Raw genomic sequence first — 22,754 nt, 5'->3', positions numbered from 1 at the left:
AGGGAAGCCCACAACCATTATTTTAAATGCATGTCAGCAACCATTCTGGCAGGCAATAAGCACTCAGGCTCAGACTTGTCGTGATTACATTTCATGTCACCAGAGACAGAACTTTTCCTTTAAACACATTAATGCTCAAAGAACTGAAGTCATTTCAACCCTAAAAGGCCATTGAAACTATATAGAAAATAAGATTCATCTGACTTCCTGCTATAATTTAGAAAACCAAGCACTTGCCAGTTATTCTTCCAATGGGATTCTATTTATGGCATCAGAATATATTTGGGTATATGGATTTTGATAATAAAGCATAGTTCAACCGTGCTTTATAAGAAATGCACTGGTCTTCCCTGGTGGCGCAGTGGTTGAGAATCTGCCTGCTAATGCAGGGGACACAGGTTCGAGCCCTGGTCTGGGAGGATCCCACATGCCGCGGAGCAACTAGGCCCGTGAGTCACAACTACTGAGCCTGCGCGTCCACAGCCTGCGCTCCACAACAAGAGAGGCCGCGATAGTGAGAGGCCTGCGCACCGCGATGAAGAGTGGCCCTCGCTTGCCACAACTAGAGAAAGCCCTCGCACAGGAACGAAGACCCAACACAGCAAAAATAAATTAATTAATTAATAAACTCCTACCCCCAACATCTTCTTTAAAAAAAAAAGAAAAGAAATGCACTTATTACTACCAAATTATGTCAAGATGTATAGAAGAAGGGAGGGAAATTGGATGCCAGGAAAAGGCGAGAGCCCAAGTACACCATGTGTATTTACTATGTTGTTAAAACAAGGTCAAATTACTTACTGCTTCTTTTCAGCCGTAAGGCTTCTACATAATCAGTCAGTTTCTACAGAGCTTTAGGTAATATGTGTAGCTAAATAAACTGATTAGTGTCAGATGCCAAGAAGTTAAGTAAATGCAATCAGCAAGTGGGGTAATAGGCTTTGCCTTGTTTCTTCACCACAGGCAACTTCACTAACACCCACCATCTATCTTACAAGTTATAAAAGGGATAAGAAAAAAAAAATGTGGACAGCTCAGTGAAAATCCAACCCCACAACTGAAAAAAAACACATGCTCAACTGAAGTGGGTGAGTGGCATTCCCTGGCCCAAACAGCAGGACAGCATTTCCCTTTAACAGCCTAGAAGCCACAGTGCGTTTCTCACTCATGTCAGCAAATTCAGCCAAATCAACTTTACTGTGTTATTTCCAAATGATGAATATGTAAGACAAACAGTTCAGCTCATCTTCTCATTTACTTAAGTAAAATTTAGCAAAAGCAGAAAGAAAAATGCTACATGCCATTTTCTCAGTACCACAACAGTGGTTCCTCTGTTTCTCTATTTTTGTTTAAAAGCCAAATGAGATCCTACAGATTTAAGCCTTTCTGTCCCCTGTAACAGTTAAGCCAATAGCATTATTTTGCATACAAACTCCAGATCAGTCACTCAAAGACAGAAGGAAAAACAAATCAGTGTCTCTATATAATTACCTAGAAAATATTGTAAACATAAAGTTAATTGCTATAATTTAGTGGCAATGATTTAAAATAAAGCAACTTAAAATCTGAGGGTATACCAAAATCGTTTAAAATGGGAAAGAAAACAGTGTGAGCTCTTCAATTTAAATATTAAATCATCCAAGTAAAATTTCTATTATTTTTAATCTGAACAGATATTCAATATCATTTCTGTAAATATAAAATACATCCTGTCTTAAGCAAACATAATTATGGAAATTCAGATTTACTAAAAACAAACAAGACTACAATCATTGTTGATAATTACTTGCTTTACAAAAGAAATAACGTTTTTAAAAAGTCTCAGCATTTATATACACACAATGGAATATTATTCAGCCTTAAAAGGGAAGGAATTCCTGTCACATGCTACAACATCCATAAACCCAGAAGAATAAGCAGCATTAAAAACTGTAAGTCAATAAAATCTTTTTACATTCCTATAACAGTGACTCAGGGTGAGGCTCTTCCATTCAGTCTTCAATATTTGAGTCACAAACGTGACTAAATATCTAAAAGAAACATATAGGGGCAGGAAAGGAATAAAGACTCAGACGTAGAGAATGGACTTGAGGACACAGGGAGGGGGAAGGGTAAGCCGGGACGAAGTGAGAGAGTGGCATGGACTTATATATACTATCAAATGTAAAATAGATAGCTACTGAGAAGCAGTCGCATAGCACAGGGAGATCAGCTCGGGGCTTTGTGACCACCTAGAGGGGTGGGATAGGGAGGGTGGGAGGGAGACGCAAGAGGGAAGAGATATGGGATATATTTATATGTATAGCTGATTCACTTTGTTATAAAGCAGAAACTAACACACCATTGTAAAGCAATTATACTCCAATAAACAAAGATGTTAAAAAAAAAAACATAAGAGCTACAGTGAAGCAGAAAATAAGGTTCCTTTTAATGATTATTTATTTTCATCACATTTTGCTTCCAAAATACTTACCTCAATGGAACTGGCTATATTCAAACATTCCTCCATTCCAGGAATATCCAACTGAATAATTCGAAAATCCTTACATTTTATGATGATGGTACCCAGTGGTCCCACAAACCTATAAAAAATTATAAATTATGCTTAGGGACCTATATACTCCCAACTCAAAGTATATGATTATTTCTTTAAAAAGAGGAGGTTATAATCACCATCTACACAGGCAGACCTTCTTTTATTGCACTTCACTTTATTGAGCATTGCAGATACTGAGTTTTTTAAAGACTGAATGTTTGTGGCAACCCTGTGTCCAGCAAGTCTATCGGCACCATTTTTCCAAAAGCATTTGCTCACTTCATCTCTCTGCATCACATTTTGGTAATTCTTACAATATTTCAAACATTATTATTATTATTGTTGTTGTTATTATATTTGTTATGGTGATCTGTGATCAATGATCTTTGATGTTACTATTTTAATTGTTTTGGGGCACCAGTAACCATGCCCATATACTACAGTGAACTTAATTGATAAATGTGTGTCCTCTGACTGCCCCACCAACTGCTGTTTCCCCATCTCTCTCTCTCTCCTCAGGCCTCTCTATTCCCTTAGACACAAAAATATTGAAATTAAGCCAATTAATTACTCTATAATGCCCTCTAAGAGCTCAAGTAAAAGGAAGAGTCACACATCTCACTTTAACATCAAAAGCTAAAAAGGATTAAGCTTAGTGAGGAAGTCGAGACAGGCCAAAAGTTACACCTCTTATGACAAATAGGTAGCAAGGTGTGAATGCAAAGGAAAAGTCCTTGAAGGAAATTAAAGTGTTACTCCAGGGCTTCCCTGGTGGCGCAGTGGTTGAGAGTCCGCCTGCCGATGCAGGGGACACGGGTTCGTGCCCCGGTCCAGGAAGATCCCACATGCCGTGGAGCGGCTGGGCCCGTAAGCCACGGCCGCTGAGCCTGCATGTCTGGAGCCTGTGCTCCGCAACGGGAGAGGCCACAACAGTGAGAGACCCGCGAACCACACCCCCCCCCAAAAAAAAAAAGTGTTACTCCAGTGAACATATGAATGATAAGAAAGCAAAACAGCCTAATTGCTGATATGAAGAAAGTTTTAGTGGTCTGGATAGAAGATCAACCAGCCACAACATTCCCGTAAATCAAAGCCTAATCCAGAGCAAGTTCCTAACTCTAATTCTCTGAAGGCAGAGAGGCAAGAAACCTATGAAAGAAAAGTCTGAAGCTAGCACAAGTTGGTTCATGAGATTTAAGGAAAGAAGCCATCTCCATAACATAAAAGTAAAAGCAAAGCAGCAAGTGCTGATGTAGAAGAAGCAGCAAGTTATCCAGGAGATCTAACTAAGATAATTCATGAAGGCAGCTGCACTAAACAACAGATTTTCAAGGTAGACAAAGCCTTATATTGGAAGGAGATGCCATCTGAGGACTTCCGTAGCTAGAGAGGAGAAGTCAGTGCCTGGCTTCAAAGATTCTAAGGACAGACGGACCCTCTTGTTAGGGGATAATGTGGCTAGTGACTTTAAGCTGAAACCAATGCTCATATACCATTCCCAAATTCCTAGGGCCCTTAAGAATTATGTTAAATCTACTCTGCCTGTGCTCTATAAACGGAACAACAAAGCCTGGATGACAACACATCTGTTTACAACATGGTTTACTAAGTATTTTAAGCTCACTGTTGAGACCTATTGTTCAGAAAGATTCCTTTCAAAATATTACTGCTCATTGACAATGCACGTGATCACCCATTATCTGATGGAGACGTACAATGACATTAATGTTGTTTTCATGCCTGTTAACACAATGCCCATTCTGCAGACCATGGATCAAGGAGTAATTTTGACTTTCAAATCTTATTATTTAAGAAATATATTTCAGGGACTTCCCTGGTGGCACGGTGGTTAAGAATCCACCTGCCAATGCAGGGGACAAGGGTTCGAGCCCTGGTCCGGGAAGATCCCACATGCTGCGGAGCAACTAAGCCCATAAGCCACAACTACTGAGCCTGCGTGCCACAACTACTGAAGCCCATATGCCTAGAGCCCGTGCTCCGCAACAAGAGAAGCCACCGCAATGAGAAGCCCGCGCACCGCAACGAAGAGTAGCCCCCACTTGCCGCAACTAGAGAAAGCCCACACGCAGCAACAAAGACCCGACGCAGCCAAATATTAATTAATTAATTAGTTAGTTAATTTTTTAAAAAAAGAAACAGATTTCAAAAGGCTATAGCTGCAATACATAGTGATTCTTCTGATAGAACGGGGCAAAGTAAATTGAAACTTTCTGGAAAGGATTCACCATTCTAGATGCCATTAAGAATATCTGTGGGGACTTCCCTGGTGGTCCAGTGGGTAAGATTCCGCACTCCCGATGCAGGGGGCCTGGGTTTGATCCCTGGTCAGGGAACTAGATCCCGCATGCTGCAAATAAAGATCCCACATGCCACAACTAAAGATCCCGTGTGCTGCAATGAACGTCCAGTGCAGCCAAATAAATAAAAATTAAAAAAAAAAAAAAAAAAAAAAAAAAGAATATCTGTGATTCATGGGAAGCGGTCAAAATATTAACATTAACAGGAGTTTGGAAGAAGTTGATTCCAACCCTCAAGGATAATGTTGGGGGTTCAAGACTTCAGTGGAGGAAGTCACTGCAGATGTGGTGGAAATAGCAAGAGAACTAGAATTAGAAGTGGAGTTTGAAGGTGTGAATGAACTGCTGTAGTCTCATGATAAAACTTGAATGGATAAGGAGTTGAACAAAGTGTTTTCTTGAAATGGAATCTACACCTGATGAAGACTGTTGAAATGACAACAAAGGATTTAGAATATTACATAAACTTAGTTGATAAAGCAGCAAGAGGGTTTGAAAGGATTTACTGATTTTGAAAAAAGTTCTACTGTGCGAAAAATGCTATCAAATAGCATTGCATGCTACAGAGAGATCGTTCTTGAAAGGAAAGAATCAATGTAGCAAACTTCACTGCTGTCTTATTTTAAGAAATTTTCACAGCCACCTCAACCTTCAGCACCCATCACCCTGATCAGTCAGCATTCATCAGCACTGAGGCAAGACCCTCCACCAGCAAAAAGATTACAACTCACTGAAGGCTCAGATGATGATTAGCATTTTTTGGCAATAAAGTATTTTTTAATTAAGGTATGTACACTGTTGTTTTAGATATAATGCACACTTAATAAACTACAGTATAGTGTATAATAACTTTTACATGCATTGGGAAACCAAAAAATTCATGTGACTTGCTTTATTGCCATATCGGCTTTACTGAGGTGGTCTGGAACTAAAGCTGCAATACCTCTGCCGTGTGCCTGTATTCAACTTTCTTCTCCCCTAGTAATCTAATTAAGGAAGAATCAAGCCTGCATCATTAAAATGTGAGCCACAAATAATTTTAAATATATGTATTTAAATTTTTTTTCAAATATATAAAGTAATTCATGCTAGGCCAATTCATTTAATGGAGATTATTAGGGGTCTTACTGCAAATAATAGGAAAAACAGATCTGTAATTAATGTATTAAGTGTTTGTGTAGAGATATTTCCAAAGCATAGAAAAACAGTTCATTTCAGATTTTACTTACTTCCAAACTTACAACAGTTGATTTGAAAAATAAGTATCTTTTGTTCAGTCTTTAAAACCTATTAACTTGCAATATCTATTCTAAGTCAAGGAAACCTTCAGAGTAAATGCCACGTGTAATCATAAATTTTGTATCAGTAAGTTTTGAACAAATTTAATTTTACCTTAGTTGGGATTTTTGTCTTCCTTTTCTTGTTGTTTTTTTTTTTTTTTTTGGTCTGCACTTGCTGATAGCTCTGATTTTTCTTTTGCTTTGCCACTGACTGCCCCAATTCTTTCCCATTAATACTTCTGAGTATTCCCTAAACTAAGAATTCTTAGATTGATCTAAAGCAGATAATTTTATTTATACTGTGCCTAGCTTAGGAAAACGACTCCTACAGCTACTCTTCCCAAATTCTACTGCAACTGTAAATACCCCCATGCCCAACATCACTGCACTGTGAATTTGGATAAGCAAAAATTATCAACATGGGTCAAATCCTAGCAAAGAAAATTCCACCAGATATCCACAACTAAACAACACAGTGGAATGCCTCTTATGAAATGTATTTTGAAAACTCATACTCTTGGCACTTCCACTTCTGGCAAAAGTAGAATAACAGAGACCAGATTTACCCTCCTACCTGAAACAACCAAAATAACTGGGCAAAATATAAGGAAAGACTGTTTTCAAGACACTGAACATCAGACAACAAAGAACAGAGCTCTCTGGGAGATGGGTGAGTTCAGTGACTGCCCCAATTTACTGTTTTGAGATTTTCCAAGTTATAGTGAAGGGAGAGGAAAACTGAGTGGGGTTGAGAGTCTGAGGAGACCACCTACATTAGGAAAGAAGGAAATTAATGAAGAAAATTTGGGTCTCAAATTAGTGACCTCAGATTCCACTATACTAGAAATAGAACAGCAAGATAAATCCAAAGCAGAGAAAATTAAATAAAGATAAAAAGAAAAAAATTAATGAAATAAGAGAAGATTCTAGGGAAAAACAATGAAAGCAAAAATGACTCTTTCAAAAGATCAATAAAAGTGATAAAATTCTAGTCAGACTGATCAGGAATAAAGAAAGTCACAATTTACCAATGTCAGAAATGAGAGAGGTTACAATCACTACAGACTCCACAGACATTAAAAAATAATAAGGGAATAAGAGGAACAATTTTATGCCAATAAATTCAACAAGGTAAATGATATGGACAAATTCCTCAGAAGATACAAACTACTAAAGATCATTCAAGAATAAATAACCTGGTTAGAGCTATATCTACTAAATAAACTGAAATGTTCAATAACATCTTCCCCACAAAGAAAACTCCAGTCCTGGGTGGCTTCACTGATGAATTCTATAAAACATTTAAGGAAAAAATACTATTAAGTCAAGACACACTCTTCCAGAAAACTGAGAAGAGGCAATTACTTCTCAATTCACACCTAAAGTCCAGCATTTCCCAAATACAAAACCCAAAAACATTACAAGAAAAATACAGACAAGTATCCCTCATAGACATAGATGTAAAATTTCTAAACAAAACATTAGCAAATTAAATCCAACAATATATAAAAAGGATAATGTATCACGAGCAAATGGGGTTTATCCCCAAAATGCAAGGGTGGTTTAACAAAGTAATTTACCATATTAACAAACTGAAGAAGAAAAACAATATGCTTATCTCGATAGATATAGAAAAAGCATTGACAAAATCCAACAGCTATTCATGATTTTAAAATGAAACAAAACAACCCAACTCTCAGCAAACTAGGAACAGAAGTGAACTTCTTCCACCTGATAAGAGCATTTACAAAAACTAAAAAACTAAAAAACTCTACCACTAATAGCCTACTTAATGAGAAAGACTGAATGCTTTCTCACTAAGATCAGGAATAATACAAGGATGTTCCCTCTCAGCACTTCTACTCAACATTGTACTGGACTTCCCTGGTGGCGCAATGGTTAAGAATCTGCCTGCCAATGCAGGGGACATGGGTTTGAGCCCTGGTCCAGGAAGATCCCACATGATGCGGGGCAACTAAGCCCAGGCGCCACAACTACTGAGCCTGCGCTCTAGAGTCCGTGAGCCACAACTACTGAGCCCGTGCCCCACAACGAAGAGTAGCCCCCACTTGCTGTAACTAGAGAAAGCCCATGCACAGCAACAAAGACTGAATGCAGCCAAAAATAAAATAAATTAAAATTTTTATAAATGATTAATAACAAACAAGTAACTGGAAACTGAAATTTGAAAAATATCACTTGAAATAGCATAAAACAATATGAAATACATAGAGGAAATTCTGACAAAAGATGTGAAAGACCTGTGAGTGAAAACTATAAAACATGGCTGAAAGAAATTTGAGACCTAAATAAGATAATGGAGAGAGAGATTTGTTCGTAAGTCAGAAGACTCAATATTATGATATCCTACGTTAATTCTCATCAAGTTCACTTATCAACAGGTTCACCACAATTCTCACAACAGGCCTTTCTTAAAAAGAAATTGACAAGCTGATTCTAAACTTCATATGGAGGAATTCCCTGGCGGTCCAGTGGTTAGGATGCCGTGCTTTCACGGATGAGGGTGCAGGTTCAATCCCTGGTCGGCGAAGATCCTGCAAGCTGCACGGCACAGCCAAAAATAAATAAATAAATAAATATTTTAAAAATTCATATGGAAATGCAAATGACCTCAAATAACCAAAACAACTTGGAATAAGAACAAAATCAGACAGCTAACACTATATAAAGACTTAATATAAAAATAAAGACTGTGGCAGCAATGGCATCAAATAGATAAATGGAACAGAGCAGAAAGCCTAGAAATATATTCACTTATATATGGACAAAGGTGTGCAAAGACAATTCATTGAAGAAAAGGCAGACTTTTCAAGAAATGGTGCTACAACGATCAGATATCTATACGAAAAAAGAATTTGGATCTATACATGAACCACATACAAAACTAACTAAAAATGGATCGTATATCTAAACCTAAAACTATAAAACTTCTAGAAGAAAACATGGGAGAAAATCTTTGTGCCCTTTGGTTAGGCAAAGATTTCTTAGCTATCACGACCCCAGTCTATAAAAGAGCTAATAAACTGTATGTCTTCAAAATTTTAAATGCTTGCTCTCTGAAAGACACAGTTAAAGAGAATAAAAAGACAAGCCACAGACTGAGAGAAAACATTTGCAAATCTTATATTTGATAAAAGACTTGTGTCAGAATATACTTAGGAAAAAAAAAACCCTCAAACCTTAACAAGGGAAAGGATTCTGGAAGACAGTGGAATCAGAAGCATTAGGAATCTGTCTTCCCACCTAGATAACAATTGCACTGGCAGAATCTCTTTGCTGTACCTATTTTGGAACTCTGATGTCTATTAAAGGCTTGCAACTTCCAGGGAAAGACTTGGATAATAAATTGCAGTTAACTTTGGATATAATCAGCTCTTAGCAAAATAGCAGCTACCCATTCCCCACCCCCACCCAAGTGACAGGCAGCTGTGTGTATGTTCCTGGAGCAGCTTGCACACAGCTTATAGGAGCCAGGGTGGGCAGAAAGGACCCTGTCCTCCAAATATCAGGGGTCTGTGCTGTGATTGTAGATTGCTGATTCTGATCACAGAGGTGCAAAGAGGCAGGCAGCCATTGTTGCAATTCCTCCCACTGTTGCAAGCTGCCTCCAGCCCCCAATCAGTGACTTTCAGTGGATTTACAGGGTCAGCTCTCTTCCCACTCCTCTTCATTTTTCACTTTTCCCCTTTCAGGAACCAGACATTAAAGATCAGGACATTTGAAAACAACTGTATATATAGGAAAATTAGGAAGTGACTGTGACTACACATACCCAGGCTCAGAAAAGACTTGAGAAAGCCTTAAGTTTACACCTCAGGCTGATCCTTGGCATATAGACATCCTACAGCAGTCAAAAAAGCAAAAATAATAAACAAAAGAAACCCCCCCAAACAGCAAACCCTGGGGAAGAGGGAGAATCTGTTTTCCAGAGTTACCACATTATTAGATCTAAATATCCAGTGTTGAGCAAAGAAAAAAAAAAATCACAAGGCAGAGAAATTATCAGGAAAGCATGGCCCATTCAAAAGGTAAAAAATAAACAGAAACTGTCCCTGAAAAAGACTTGATGGAAGATGATATCTTAGACAAAGACTTTAACAGTCTTAAAGATGCTCAAAGAACTAAAGGAAGGTATGGAGAAAGTCAAGAATATAATGTGTGAACAAAACAGAAGTATCAATAAAGAGATAGAAAACGTAAAAAAAAAATAAGAAATTCTGGAGCTGAAAAGTATAAAAACTGAAATCAAAAATTCACAAGAGGGATTCAAAAGCAGATTCTCAGAAAGCAGAAGAAAGAATCAGCAAACTTAAAGACAGGACAATGGAAGTTATCAAGTCTGAGAAACAGAAAGAAAAAAAGATTAAAGAAAAGTGACCTGTGAGGTACCAATAAGCAGACCAACACACACACAGTGGGAGTCCCAGAAAGAGAAGAGAGAAAGAAAAGGGCAGAGAGGATATTTGAGAAAATAATGGCTGAAAATTTCCCAAATTTGATGAAAGACATGACTATAAACATCCAAAAACCTCAATGAATTCAAAGTAAGATTAACTCAAAGAGACCCACACCAGGAACTCAAAAACTCTGCGGCTAGAAGACAGTGGGCTGATATATTCAAAGTGCTGAAAGGAAAAACTGTCAACTAAAATCTGATATCCAGCAAAACCGTCCTTCAAAACTGAGGGAGAAATTAAGACATTCCCAGATAAACAAAAGTTGTGGGAGCTTGTGAGCACTAGACCTGCTCTGCAAGAAATACTCATGGGAATCCTGCAAGGTGAAATGAGAGGACACTAGACAGTAACTTGAAGCTGAATGAAGAAATAAATATCTCAAAAAGGTAAAATAAAAGGCAATTATAAAAGCTAGTATTGGGACTTGCCTGGTAGCGCAGTGGTAAGAATCTGCCTGCCAATACAGGGGATATGGGTTCGAGCCCTGGTCTGGGAAGATCCCACATGCCGCAGAGCAACTAAGCCCGTGTGCCACAACTACTGAGCCTGCGTTCTAGAGCCTGCGAGCCACAACTACTGAGTCCACATGCCACAACTACTGAAGCCCACACACCTAGAGCCCGTGCAACAAAGAGAAGCCACCACAATGAAAAGCCCACACACCGCAATGAAGAGTAGCCCCCACTTGCCACAACTAGAGAAAGCCCACGTGCAGCAACGAAGACCCAACACAGCCAAAAGTAAATAAATAAAGTTATTTTTTTTTAATCTAGTATTATTGTAACAATGGTTTGTAAACGCACATTTTATTTTCTACATCATTTAAGAGACTAATACATTTAAAAGAATTATTAGATTATGTTTTCAGGCCCAAATACATAAAAATGTAATTTTATGACATCAATGGAAAGCAGTGGGGACAGAGCTATAAAGGAGTTTTTGTATGTTTTTGAAGTTAAGCTGGTATAAACTCAAATTAGAGTATTATAACTTTAGGATGTTAAATTTAATCCCCATGGTAACCACAGAGAAAACAGCTACAGAATATACACAACAGTAAATGAGAAAAAATTTTAAACGTTTCATTACAATAAAATCAACTATGTGCAAAAGAAGACAATAATGAAGGAAATGAAGGACAGAAAAGCTTTAAGGCATATAGAGAACAAACAGCACAATGACAGAAGTAAGTCCCTCCTTACCAATAATTACTTTAAATGTAAACGGATTAAACTGTCAAAGGATAGACATTGGCAGAATGGATAAAAACATATGATCCGGGCTTCCCTGGTGGCGCAATGGTTGGGAGTCCGCCTGCCGATGCAGGGGACACGGGTTCGTGCCCCGGTCCAGGAAGATCCCACATGCTGCGGAGCAGCTAGGCCCGTGAGCCATGGCCGCTGAGCCTGCGTGTCCGGAGCCTGTGCTCCGCAACGGGAGAGGCCACAACAATGAGAGGTCCGCGTACCACAAACAAACAAAAAAAAACATACGATCCAACTATAGTCTGTCTCACAGGAGACTCACTTGAGATCCAAAGACACAAACAAGTTGAAATTGAAGGGATGGAGGAAAAAGATATTCCAAGCAAACAGTAACCAAAAGACAGCAAAGAAGGCTTTACTAGTATTAGACAAAATAGTCTATAAATCAAAAATGGTTATGAGAGACAAAGGACATTATCTATTAATAAAAGGTTCAACACAGCAAGAAGGTGTAACAATTATAAACATTTACACATCCTACAACAATCAAAATATTTGAAGCAAAATCTGACCGAAGTGAAAGGAGAAATAGACAGTTCTACGATAATAGTTGGAGACTTTAACACCCCACCAAACAGATATACATATGGAAACAGAGGACTTAATACAATAAACTAACTAGACCTAACAGACATAAACACGCTACCCAACAACAATAGGATACACATTCTTCTCAAGTGCACATGGAACAATTTTCAGGATAGACTGTATGTTAGGCCACAAATCAAGTCTCGACAGATTTAAAAAGACAGATATAGAGACCTCCCTGGCAGTCCAGTGGTTAAGACTCTGAGCTTCCACTGCAGGGGGTATGGGTTAGATCCCTGGTATGGGAACTAAGATCCCGCATACCGCTAGGTGCAGCCAAAAAAAAAAAGATATCATACAAAGTATCTTCTCTGACCACATGGGATGAAGTTAGAAATCAGTAACAAAAGTAAAATTGAGAAATTCACCAAATTATGGAAATTAATACACTTTTAAACAACCAATGGATCAAAGAAGAAATCACAAGGGAAATTATAAAACACAGACCAAAAAAGTGACATTACAAAACTTACGGGGCACAGCAAAAGCTGTATATATTATATATACATATATATAAAATCATCTGATATATGATAAATCAGTCAAGGATGGGTTGTTAGATGATGGTTTTAGGAAAACTAGCTTGCTACATGAAGAAAAACAAAGTTGGATTCTCATCACACTTGAAACAAAGGTAGAATCCAAATGAATTAAAGACCTAAAAATGAAGGGTAAAACTATAAAACTAATATGGAAGAAAAGTAGGAGAATATCCTAGTAATTTTGGGATAAGGAAGGACTTCTTAAGACTTAAAAAGCACAAACCATAAAGTATCAATGAATTTTGTATTAAAATTAGGACTTCTGTTCCACAAAGGGCACCACACAAAAGTTAACAAATGGGTGAGAGATATGGAGAAGATATCTGCAATGTCTAAGCGAAGAATTAATACCTAGAGAGTATATAAGGAACTGGTGCCAAAAAAAAAAAAAAATCACCAGATAAAGAAACACCAAGGGGGGCCTCCCTGGTGGTGCAGTGGTTGAGAGTCCGCCTGCCGATGCAGGGGACACGGGTTCGTGCCCCGGTCCGGGAAGATCCCACATGCCGCGCAGCGGCTGGGCCCGTGAGCCATGGCCGCTGAGCCTGCGCGTCCGGAGCCTGTGCTCCTCAACGGGAGAGGCCACAACAGTGAGAGGCCCGCATACCACAAAAAAAAAAAAAAAAAAAAAGAAGGAAAGAAACACCAAGGAAATTCACAGTCAATCCACAGAAAGGGGAAAAATTTTTTAATGATTTGCTAACAAATCACTGCCCTTCTACAATCCATTTTCTGCCAGCTACCAGAATCATCTTCTAGAAGTCTAGCGATTGCTACTTCCACGCTTTCAACTCTCCAAGGCTTCCCATGAAAACCATCCCAATGGCGTAACAGGCCCTACACCATCTGGCCCCTGCTTATCCCTCCAACCACGTTTCTGACGTCTCCCTAGTCCCCCTAGCTTCTACCCCATGCTCACTGCCCTCCTGCCACACCTGCCTCTTTGTTCTTCCTCCTACAAGCCAGGCATGGTCCTGTCTCAAGTCTCTGCCTTTGCATTCCCTTTGGCTGGAACGCTCTTTCCTCCAATATTCACACTGCAGGCTTCCTCCCTTCATTAATTCAAATGTCACTTGTCTTCTTGAACTGACTCCAGGCACTCTCTATCCTAACATCTTCCTTTATTTTCCTTCCTGGCATTTATTACCTGACGTTGTTATATATTTATTTGTTGACTTATGCGAATGTCCATCTCCTCCACTAGTACATAAGCTCCTCATCTGTCTTAGTCACCACCACATCTGCACAGCCCAGACAGAGCTCAGCATATAGGAGCCACATGGAAGTAACTCTTTTGAAAGCAACAACTCAACAAACTCTGATCTGACCATTAGCTAACTAGCTCTTTCCATTACATCATGCTGCTTCCCAGGAAAAAGATAAATGTGTACAGTTTGTCATTTCTCCCCTAACAGATTAAAAAGTGCTTATCTTAAATACTTGGTTTAGCCCAACCAGGACCAGCATGTAGTAAATGCTAGGTAAATACGATGAAATGAGAGAGTGAAAAGCAACCACAGAAAGAGGTAAGGAAGAAAGAAAAGAGTTGGTGGCATGAAGAAACTCTAATTTGTATTCTACGGCACCACTGACCATTCAGTGGTTAATCCTTTTATTTCCTATGTGCCTATCTACCCATGCCACAGTTTTGAAGGAGATAAAAATTAACCAAATTTGTGTCCTGGTCAAGGAGCTAACATATATGTAACTATCAAAATACAGATTGTAAAATATACTTATGAAAGAGGTATAATTAAAGAGCTATAGGATTTCAAGGTGAGGGGAATTACTTCTCATTGTGGGATTAACAGAAGAACCTGTGAAAGGGGTGGCAGAGTGAAATGGTTAAACTGAATATTGCTAGATGAGTAACAGCTGAAAACTTTTACACAGGAGAAGGTGATCTCAGGAATCTAATAGGAGCCCTCTGCTTGAAAAAATAAATTTACCACCACTTCACCCGTTTTGTTTAACTTCTACTATTACAAAGTATTTTGTTTTAAGGCATAACCTCTCTAGGAATCTTCTTAATACTGTACCCAAATTCTCTTGAGAGGCAATAGAAAAAACTGTTGTCATTCATTTATACTTTAGTGTTCACTGGATAACCAATTTACCTTCTTCTGGCTAGAGTAAGTACAAAGCCATTGGAGAAATGATAATTCTGACTGCAAAGGAAGTATAACTTTTTATCTCTAAGGCACTACCCTGGAAAGACAGAGTCTGGGGTGCAAATTAAGAGGTTAATTAATTAATACCTTTGTTTAAGAGCCTACTCTGTCCTTTCCAAAAGCCAAACAGGGTAAAAATAAATAAAAGACATTATAATCTCCCATAATGGGAAGTCTTAAATTGATGACCCAGAAGGTAAGAAATAAGGGGAAATATGATAAACTGAACATTTTTGAGAGGAGGGGAAAAGGTTTTGTGGAATTTAGACACTACATACTAAAGTCTACATACTCGAAAGTGGCAAGTAAAGACTTTACCTAAATCACATTCAATCACAACTTCATAAACCTTGATAGACAATTAACATTGAGGGAATATGACGGTGCAAGGAAATTTTAAAAGAAAACGTTGCATATCTCCCCACATGGTGTTATGTACCAAAAATGATAATCACGATAACAACCACGTGATAACCCAGCCAAACTGAATGGAAACCAGGGATCTCATTTGGATGGTTTTCTGCTTTCTAAAACTCAAATCCTCAATCTAGGCCAGAGGGGGCTCGATCTGCTAGCTGGTTGGGCGATGGGACGCGTTTCCGCAGACCTGCACCTGAGGACCCCAGGTTCCCCGCGGAATAAGGGGTGGGATAGGCACTCACCGCTTGTCGATGGCGTCGATGTTTGAATGGAGGAGCCACAGCTCCTCCGTGTTGTCCTGCCGGGAGGACAGGATCAGATGGTGGCCAGTAAGACACAAGGTCCCCTCGACGGCCGGGTAGAAAGGCCGGTGCAGCACCACATTGTCCACCCGTGGAGTCTTAATCAGCTCCGCAAACTCCATGTTCCCCAGCGGCCGGAACCAGGGGACTGCCGAGTCCCGGAGGAGCGAGACCTTTACGCCGCCGCTGGGCTGAAGGGAATGCCCAGGCGCTGGGCAGGCAGGAGGGGCGGGGACGCGGGCGGGGAGGTCGTGCCCCGCCCCAGGCTGGGGTGGGCGCGGCGAGGCCTGTGGCCACCGTCACAGGCCCCGGGAAAGCCGGGGCTGGACCGGGGCTGGGCCAGGCCGGGCGTCGCTCCCTCACCGCTCTGTTCCCCCAGGCCCAGGACTCGGGCAGAGAGAACGCTCCGCGACAGGCCCAGCCGCCACCGCCGCCACCTGGGGACCCGGCCTCGGGGTGGGCAGGCTGAGGGGACAAGAAGGAGGCCGACCCAGGGCCACTTTCCACGTCCGAGACGCTACGGACTCCTGGTGGAAGTAGCTACTCGCAGCCGGAGCCTAAAGCAACTCCGGGCGGAAGCGGCGGGCTCGAAACTCGGAAGACAGGGGAGTCCGATCCGGAAGTCGGTCCCCGCCTAGGTCCGATGAGAATGCTTCCGGAAAAACAGCGGGAATGGAAGATTTGTGTTCCTAGCAGGAAAAAGCTCTACCTGCAAGCCAACCGCCGCACCCGCCACCCCTACAAACATTCCGTTTGAGAAAAGGCTGGGGAAAAAGGGACGACGAAAAGAGATCCCTGACCTGCCTCCCTCCACTTGAGCAGTAATCCCTTTTCAGAGCGTGGGGCTGCCGTAACTTTTGGCGATTTTCATCCATTGGCCGTGAAGAGATGACTCATGGGATTGAGGCGGTGATTGTGACCACACAGAAGCGCCAGGTGTAAGGGAGGGGCGCGGCCGGACGCCGCAGACGCCCAGAGGGCGAGCGCCAAGGTGCTGTGACCTGGAACAAGAAAGAGGAAAAGCATACAAACATCTATGAAAGGGACCTAGGTAGAAATACATACAGTGCACCGAAGAGGAAGTGACCAGTCCTATGCTTTGCGGAAACTAAAGTGACGCGCTAAAACACAGTTTATGTAGCAGAACTGGCTTCAGTCTAGGTCTATGAAATTCAAGGAATTGGGCCTTGGTCACCACCGCACGGCCTTCCCATTAAATACAATCCAACTGAACTACTTCCAGACACCTTAACTATGCCAGAAATTTACCTGGTGTCGCCCTCCCCTTTTAAACTAACATTTTCATACTAAAATAGGGCATTAGAGGGGAAATATGCAAGGGTTTAAGACCCGGTCTACTGTCACTTCATTAACCTTTGAAATCTTCACCATCTAGAACCTTAAGAACAGCGAGTTGGCTTAAGTCTCAGAGCAAAGACAAAATAAATTGCCTGAATTCTCATCAGATCACCCAACACGTGTCCCTGCTTCTGTCCTTGTCCTTCCTAAAACGTTCTCTTTCTTAAAACAAAGCCCTTTATGAGATTGTTACAGCTGAGAGCCCAGTTTTATGTTGATTGTCTACAATAGAAAAACAAGAACCATCAGAGAAGAAAGAATGAGCGGAAACGATTTATAAAGTTTTGGTTTTAATTTTGGATTTTTTTTTTTTTTTTTTTTTTTTTTTTTTTAGCGGTACGCGGGCCTCTCACTGCAGTGGTCTCTCCCGTTGCGGAGTACAGGCTCCGGACTCGCAGGCTCGGCGGCCATGGCTCACGGGCCCAGCCACTCCGCTCTGACCGGGGCAAGAACCCGCGTCCCCTGCATCGGCAGGCGGACTCTCAACCACTGCACCACCAGGAAAGCCCTAATTTTGGAATTTTTGTTGTGCTTCCACCATGTGGTTCATTATAACAATTACCAATTGTGTAGGGGAGAATTGACTTCTAGAATGAAGAATTAGGGAATGTTTTATGAAGAAGGTATCATTTGAGAGGAGGACCTTGAAGGATGAGTTAAGATTTACACCCTGAATGAAGTTTAGCCTAGGTAGCTGTCCAGTTTAATGATGTCTTCTAAAGGTAGAGAAAAAATTCTTCAGAAATGTCATGACCTTTTTCTTTTAATTTTCCTGGAGAAAAAAAAAGCCTGTGAAAAGACCATTGTGTCATTACATTTTTAAATGGTTAATATTCCATAAAGGCATAAACTCTTTTTGCCAATGAGAAAAAAATTGTCAATATCATGTTGGGTTGTTATAATGAAATGCCAGAAACTATTAGAAAATTGCATCTTCTCTGGATTGAAACTCCAAGCATAGAAAGCCCTTGAGATCTGAAGAAAACATACATTCAATAGTAAAGAAGAAAGGAGGTGGGCAGCACGATAGCTTAACTTACCACATGAACAGTAGATGGCAGTAGAGTTCAACAGTAATGGGATAGGCTTTCATTCTATTAAAAGAATTAAGTGAAGCTGTAGTCAAACAAGTTATTACCGCAGCTGCCCGGATATAAGGGTCTCAGAGGATTCTGATAAACCAAATAAGATGATGTCATTTATAATGTATATAAAACACTCAGCACCTGACAGATATTGTCATCATTTCATGTGTAATAAATGGCACTGACGTGTAAACATCTAGATGTTATTCTATCAACTAGTCAACTAGCATGTATTAACTGCCTACCTGGTCATCGCCACTGTGGGGAATGGAAACAATAGATCTGATACGGCCCTTGCCCGCAAAGAGTAATAGTTAATTTGGGGAGGCCAACACACCCCACATAAGGAATGAATAAAATAAGAGAGTAAGTGCTAAATTATGAAGTACAGATTTACGTTCCTGGTTTTGTGTTTCTCCATTAGGCCTTGAGGAGTTAGTAGAAATGAAGGTATTTTGAAAACAGTAGGTCAACGATTGCCAAAAGTAGCAGGAGCATCTCAGGTGGAGAAGACAGTGCCTCTGTGTGCCATCGATGAGCAGCTATTCTCCATGTGCTTTGTAATTATGTGTTGACTGTAGGCAGCTGAGACGAACTGATAACCTTGTGCTGTGCCTTTCTTGTGTTCTCTATTCCCTTCACCCTCCACGCAAGTCAATCACTAAACTGTTGATCATATCTTCTAACAGCTCTTGAATTCCTCCACTTCTCTCCATCCCCAGGGCCACTGCCATAGCTTGTACCATCATTTCTCACCTACTGTTACTTGAGAGGAGAAGCCTCTCAGTTGGTCACCTTTCTTCTAGAGAGGTTCTCCTCCAACCCACTTTCCACTTGGCAGTTAAAGCCCTCTTTGCTGCTCCAAATTGCTTTTTTCTTCTCTTAACTTGTAAGTCCCTTTGTGATTTAGCCCCTTTGTGATCAGCATCCTAGACCTCATCTCTCCTACTTCTCTCTACTCAACCCAAGAGTCCCCAACCCCCATTTTCATGCCAACCATCCTTAAATAGCTTGCTGTATCCTTTTGAGATTTTGCACCCATTTAGAACCTTGCTACCAAGTGGAAGTGTAGAACAGGCACCAGCGTCATCAGCATTCCCTGGGAACTTCATTAGAAATGTTCTGTTCCAGAGCTACTGAATCAGAATCCACTTTAACAAGACTCCTAGACGATTTTTGTGCACATGAAATCTGACTGTTCTTTCTGCCTGGTATATACTCATCTCACTCCCAGTACCTTGTCTCTGACCTGCTAATGCCTATCATCCTTCAGATTTCATCTCAGATGTCACTACTTCTGGGAAGCCTTCTCTGACTTCCCCTCCAAAACTATGGGCTCCATGTTATAAATGTTCCACAGCACTATGTAATAATAATAGTAATAACAGTTCACATTTTTGCATGTTTACTCTGTGTTCCAGACATTGTGATAAATGCTTTACAAGCATTGGCTCATGTAGTCCCTCCACAATTCTTTGAGGTTGCTTAGTCTTCTCCTTTTACTGATGAGGAAACTGGGGCCCAGAGAGCTTAATAATGTTTCCAAGGTCAGACAGCAATAAGTGGTGGAAGCAGGATTCGGAATCAAGGAGTCAAGTGCGGACTCTGTGCTCTTCATCACCGTGCTACATGGCCACCCAGGAGATCTGAGCCCACCTTGGTCACTCTCTCTGATTTCCCCTCTTCAGCTGTCTTGAAATAGACTCCTTATGCGTCCATAACAACATTCCACTGGACAGTAAGCTCCTTGAGAGGAAGGACCATTTCTTGATTGCAATATGCCCAGCATCTAGCTTAGTGCCAATATATAGTAGCCACTCAATGTATATTTGTTGAATACATACTCTGTATTTTACTTAACATATTCCACCCTGACCTCTCCTCCACCCCCCAATCTGAGTGACTTTAGATAATATTGTGGATGCTTAAAGCAGTATTTTGATGAGAGCAGGAGGAATGTGGTGTTATACTGTTCCCACCTTGCAGATGAGGAAATTAAAGCAGATGAATAACTTCCCAGGGACGACGATATCTATCATCTCTTATGTTTAGTCACTGTTTTACAATTTACATGTTTTCTAATATTCGATCACATATGGCTCTCAGTACCCTGGCGAAGCAGATAGGAGAGGTATTGGTCCCAGCTCAGAGAAGAATGGAGGCTCAAAGGATGCCGATGTCCTTTCAATGACAAACCAAGCAGAGCAGAAACCCAAAGGCAACAATTCTGAGTCCCAAACCCAGGCCTTCGCTAAATTAAATTGGACTCACTTGGCATTGCTTTTATCTGTTAAGATTCTGAAATGTGGGTGTTGTGGGAGAAGACAGCCATTCTTAAGCAAGAAAAGGAGGGCTGAGGTTTCACTGCACACAGAAACAAAAGGAAGCCTCCGGTGACAGTGATATGGTCCGTAGGTCTGTGTTCAGATACTACATTCTAATAGCCACATCCCTGTGCCTCAATCACTGAGCTGCTTCATTTTTTTAGACCAATCAGAAGCACAGGAACCCAGCGCTTTAGAAAAAAGTGGCAAACTGGAAGGAAGAGAAGCTGATTTATTCTATTGCACATAAAATAAATCAGCCCAAACAGAATTGCTTGAAACAACACCCAGTAGTTGATAGCTAGAGCTGGAGTAGTGGGAAGGGGAATGGGAGGGGGAGTGAGAGCTGCCCAGTCATCTGTTTCTGTGGTCTCAGGCTCTCTCCCTGTGGTCTCCTTGGGAGTTGATTCTGTATTCCTGCTAGTACAGTTGTAATAGGGAAGAATAAACCTGACTCCATGTTAGAACTGTTTCTTTTACTTTAATCTTTGTATTCTATTGCTTTTGCCACAAGTTAGAATGTTGCCCATACCCTGAAATATACAGGAGAGCCCATTCTGAAGGCTCTGACCTTTAAAGGTGTACACTTTTCTATTCGTATAGAGATAAAAAGTTGTAGAACAGAGAGTAACGTTTGTCTTGTCGAGGTTTACAGGAACATGGTGATCAACCTACAGCGACAGCTCCAAGAACAGAGGATTCCGACACCAAGAAGTTTGCAGCAATCAACCATACCTCCTCCCCTTTGAGTATAAGAGAAGCCCGAATTTTAACTGGGGAAAGATGGTTCTTTGGGACACTCGTCCACCATCATCTTGGTCTGCTGGCTTTTCTAATAAAATTGATATTCCTTGCCCCAACACCTCGTCTCTCGATTTATTGGCCTGTCATGAGGCCATCAATACGAGCTTGGACCCGGTAACACAGCGGCCTTAGCACAGGCGGGTTGCATACATGGCAGCTGAAGGTCAAGAGTGAATATTCCCAAGAGCAAATCAGAGCTGCATCAACTTTTATGACCCAGACTCGGATGTCACATAATGTCATTTCCACTGCCCTCTGTGGATCTTAAACAGTCACAAAACCCACTCAGTTTCGAAGCGAGAGGACACGGATCCCATCTCTCAATAGGAGCGATGTCAGAAAACGTCTGCCACAGGGGTGCAGTTGATAGTGGAAAACATATATGTATGAACTCAACTTCCCTTGTGCACACGGGCAGCTGGAAGGAGGAATAAAGAGAATATTTGGAAAGAGAGAAGACTCTGATAAAGTGCTTTTTAAAGATGAAGTGTTCGCATACATACATGTATATAGATACATATGTACATACACATGAAGTATGTACACACACACACAGGATAAAAATGTCCCTTTTCTCAAGAAACGCATGCTGAAATATTTAAAGATGAAGTGTACGTATACATACATGTATATATATATACATATAGATACATATATACATACACATGAAGTATGTACACACACACAGGATGAAAATGTCATTTTTCTCAAGAAACACATGCTGAAATATTTAAAGATGACGTGTACATATACATACATGTATATATATACATATAGATACATATATACATACACATGAAGTATGTACACACACACAGGATGAAAATGTGGCATTTATTTATTATTGATAATTGGTTAATGTAGGTGAGGGGTTTAAGGGTGTGTAGTATACCGTTTTTCCAACTTTTCTATACCTGGAAATTTTTTCAAAGTTAAGATTGAAAAAAAATCAAAATAACTAACCAATTATGACACGCTGAAATAAAATGGGCAATAGGGCAAGTTCTGGCATTTGACAGCTAAACACAAGAACACACTTGGAACTGTGGTTTAGCATCTTGTGTGGTCTGGAGTGGCCTGGATTGGCGATTCAATTTTAATGTGCCCTGACCCAGGGAAGCATAACTGCTGATCTTTCTGAGGAGGTCTAGATTCCTAAAGCTCACCAAAGACCAAAAGACTTGGCAACAGTTAACTACTGCTGTGAGCTTTATTGTTTCATTGTAAGGGATTACTTGTAGGAATTCAAATATGAGTTGTGAAATCATACATTCATAATTTA

The 22,754-nt window shown here is 40.5% G+C and overlaps 1 protein-coding gene across 2 annotated transcripts in view; it reads right to left on the bottom strand.

Moving 5' to 3' along the window:
• The window catches only part of MTMR9 (myotubularin related protein 9), an 86,899-nt gene extending 69,946 nt beyond the window's left edge, over positions 1–16,953 (bottom strand). For both annotated transcript variants that reach the window (XM_032635901.1, XM_032635902.1), the window contains exons 1-2: positions 15,841–16,953; positions 2,474–2,582 (exon numbers count right to left, since the gene is read on the bottom strand). In XM_032635901.1, the coding sequence (XP_032491792.1) occupies positions 2,474–2,582; positions 15,841–16,022 (291 nt within the window). In that variant the 5' untranslated portion in view covers positions 16,023–16,953. The remainder of the gene's footprint in view (positions 1–2,473; positions 2,583–15,840) is intronic.
• Between the last annotated feature and the right edge of the window lie 5,801 nt (positions 16,954–22,754).

This window comes from Phocoena sinus, chromosome 6 (genome assembly GCF_008692025.1).
Source record: "Phocoena sinus isolate mPhoSin1 chromosome 6, mPhoSin1.pri, whole genome shotgun sequence".
In the NCBI taxonomy this organism is placed as follows: domain Eukaryota; kingdom Metazoa; phylum Chordata; class Mammalia; order Artiodactyla; family Phocoenidae; genus Phocoena; species Phocoena sinus.
This window is presented reverse-complemented; position numbering and strand designations above follow the sequence as displayed.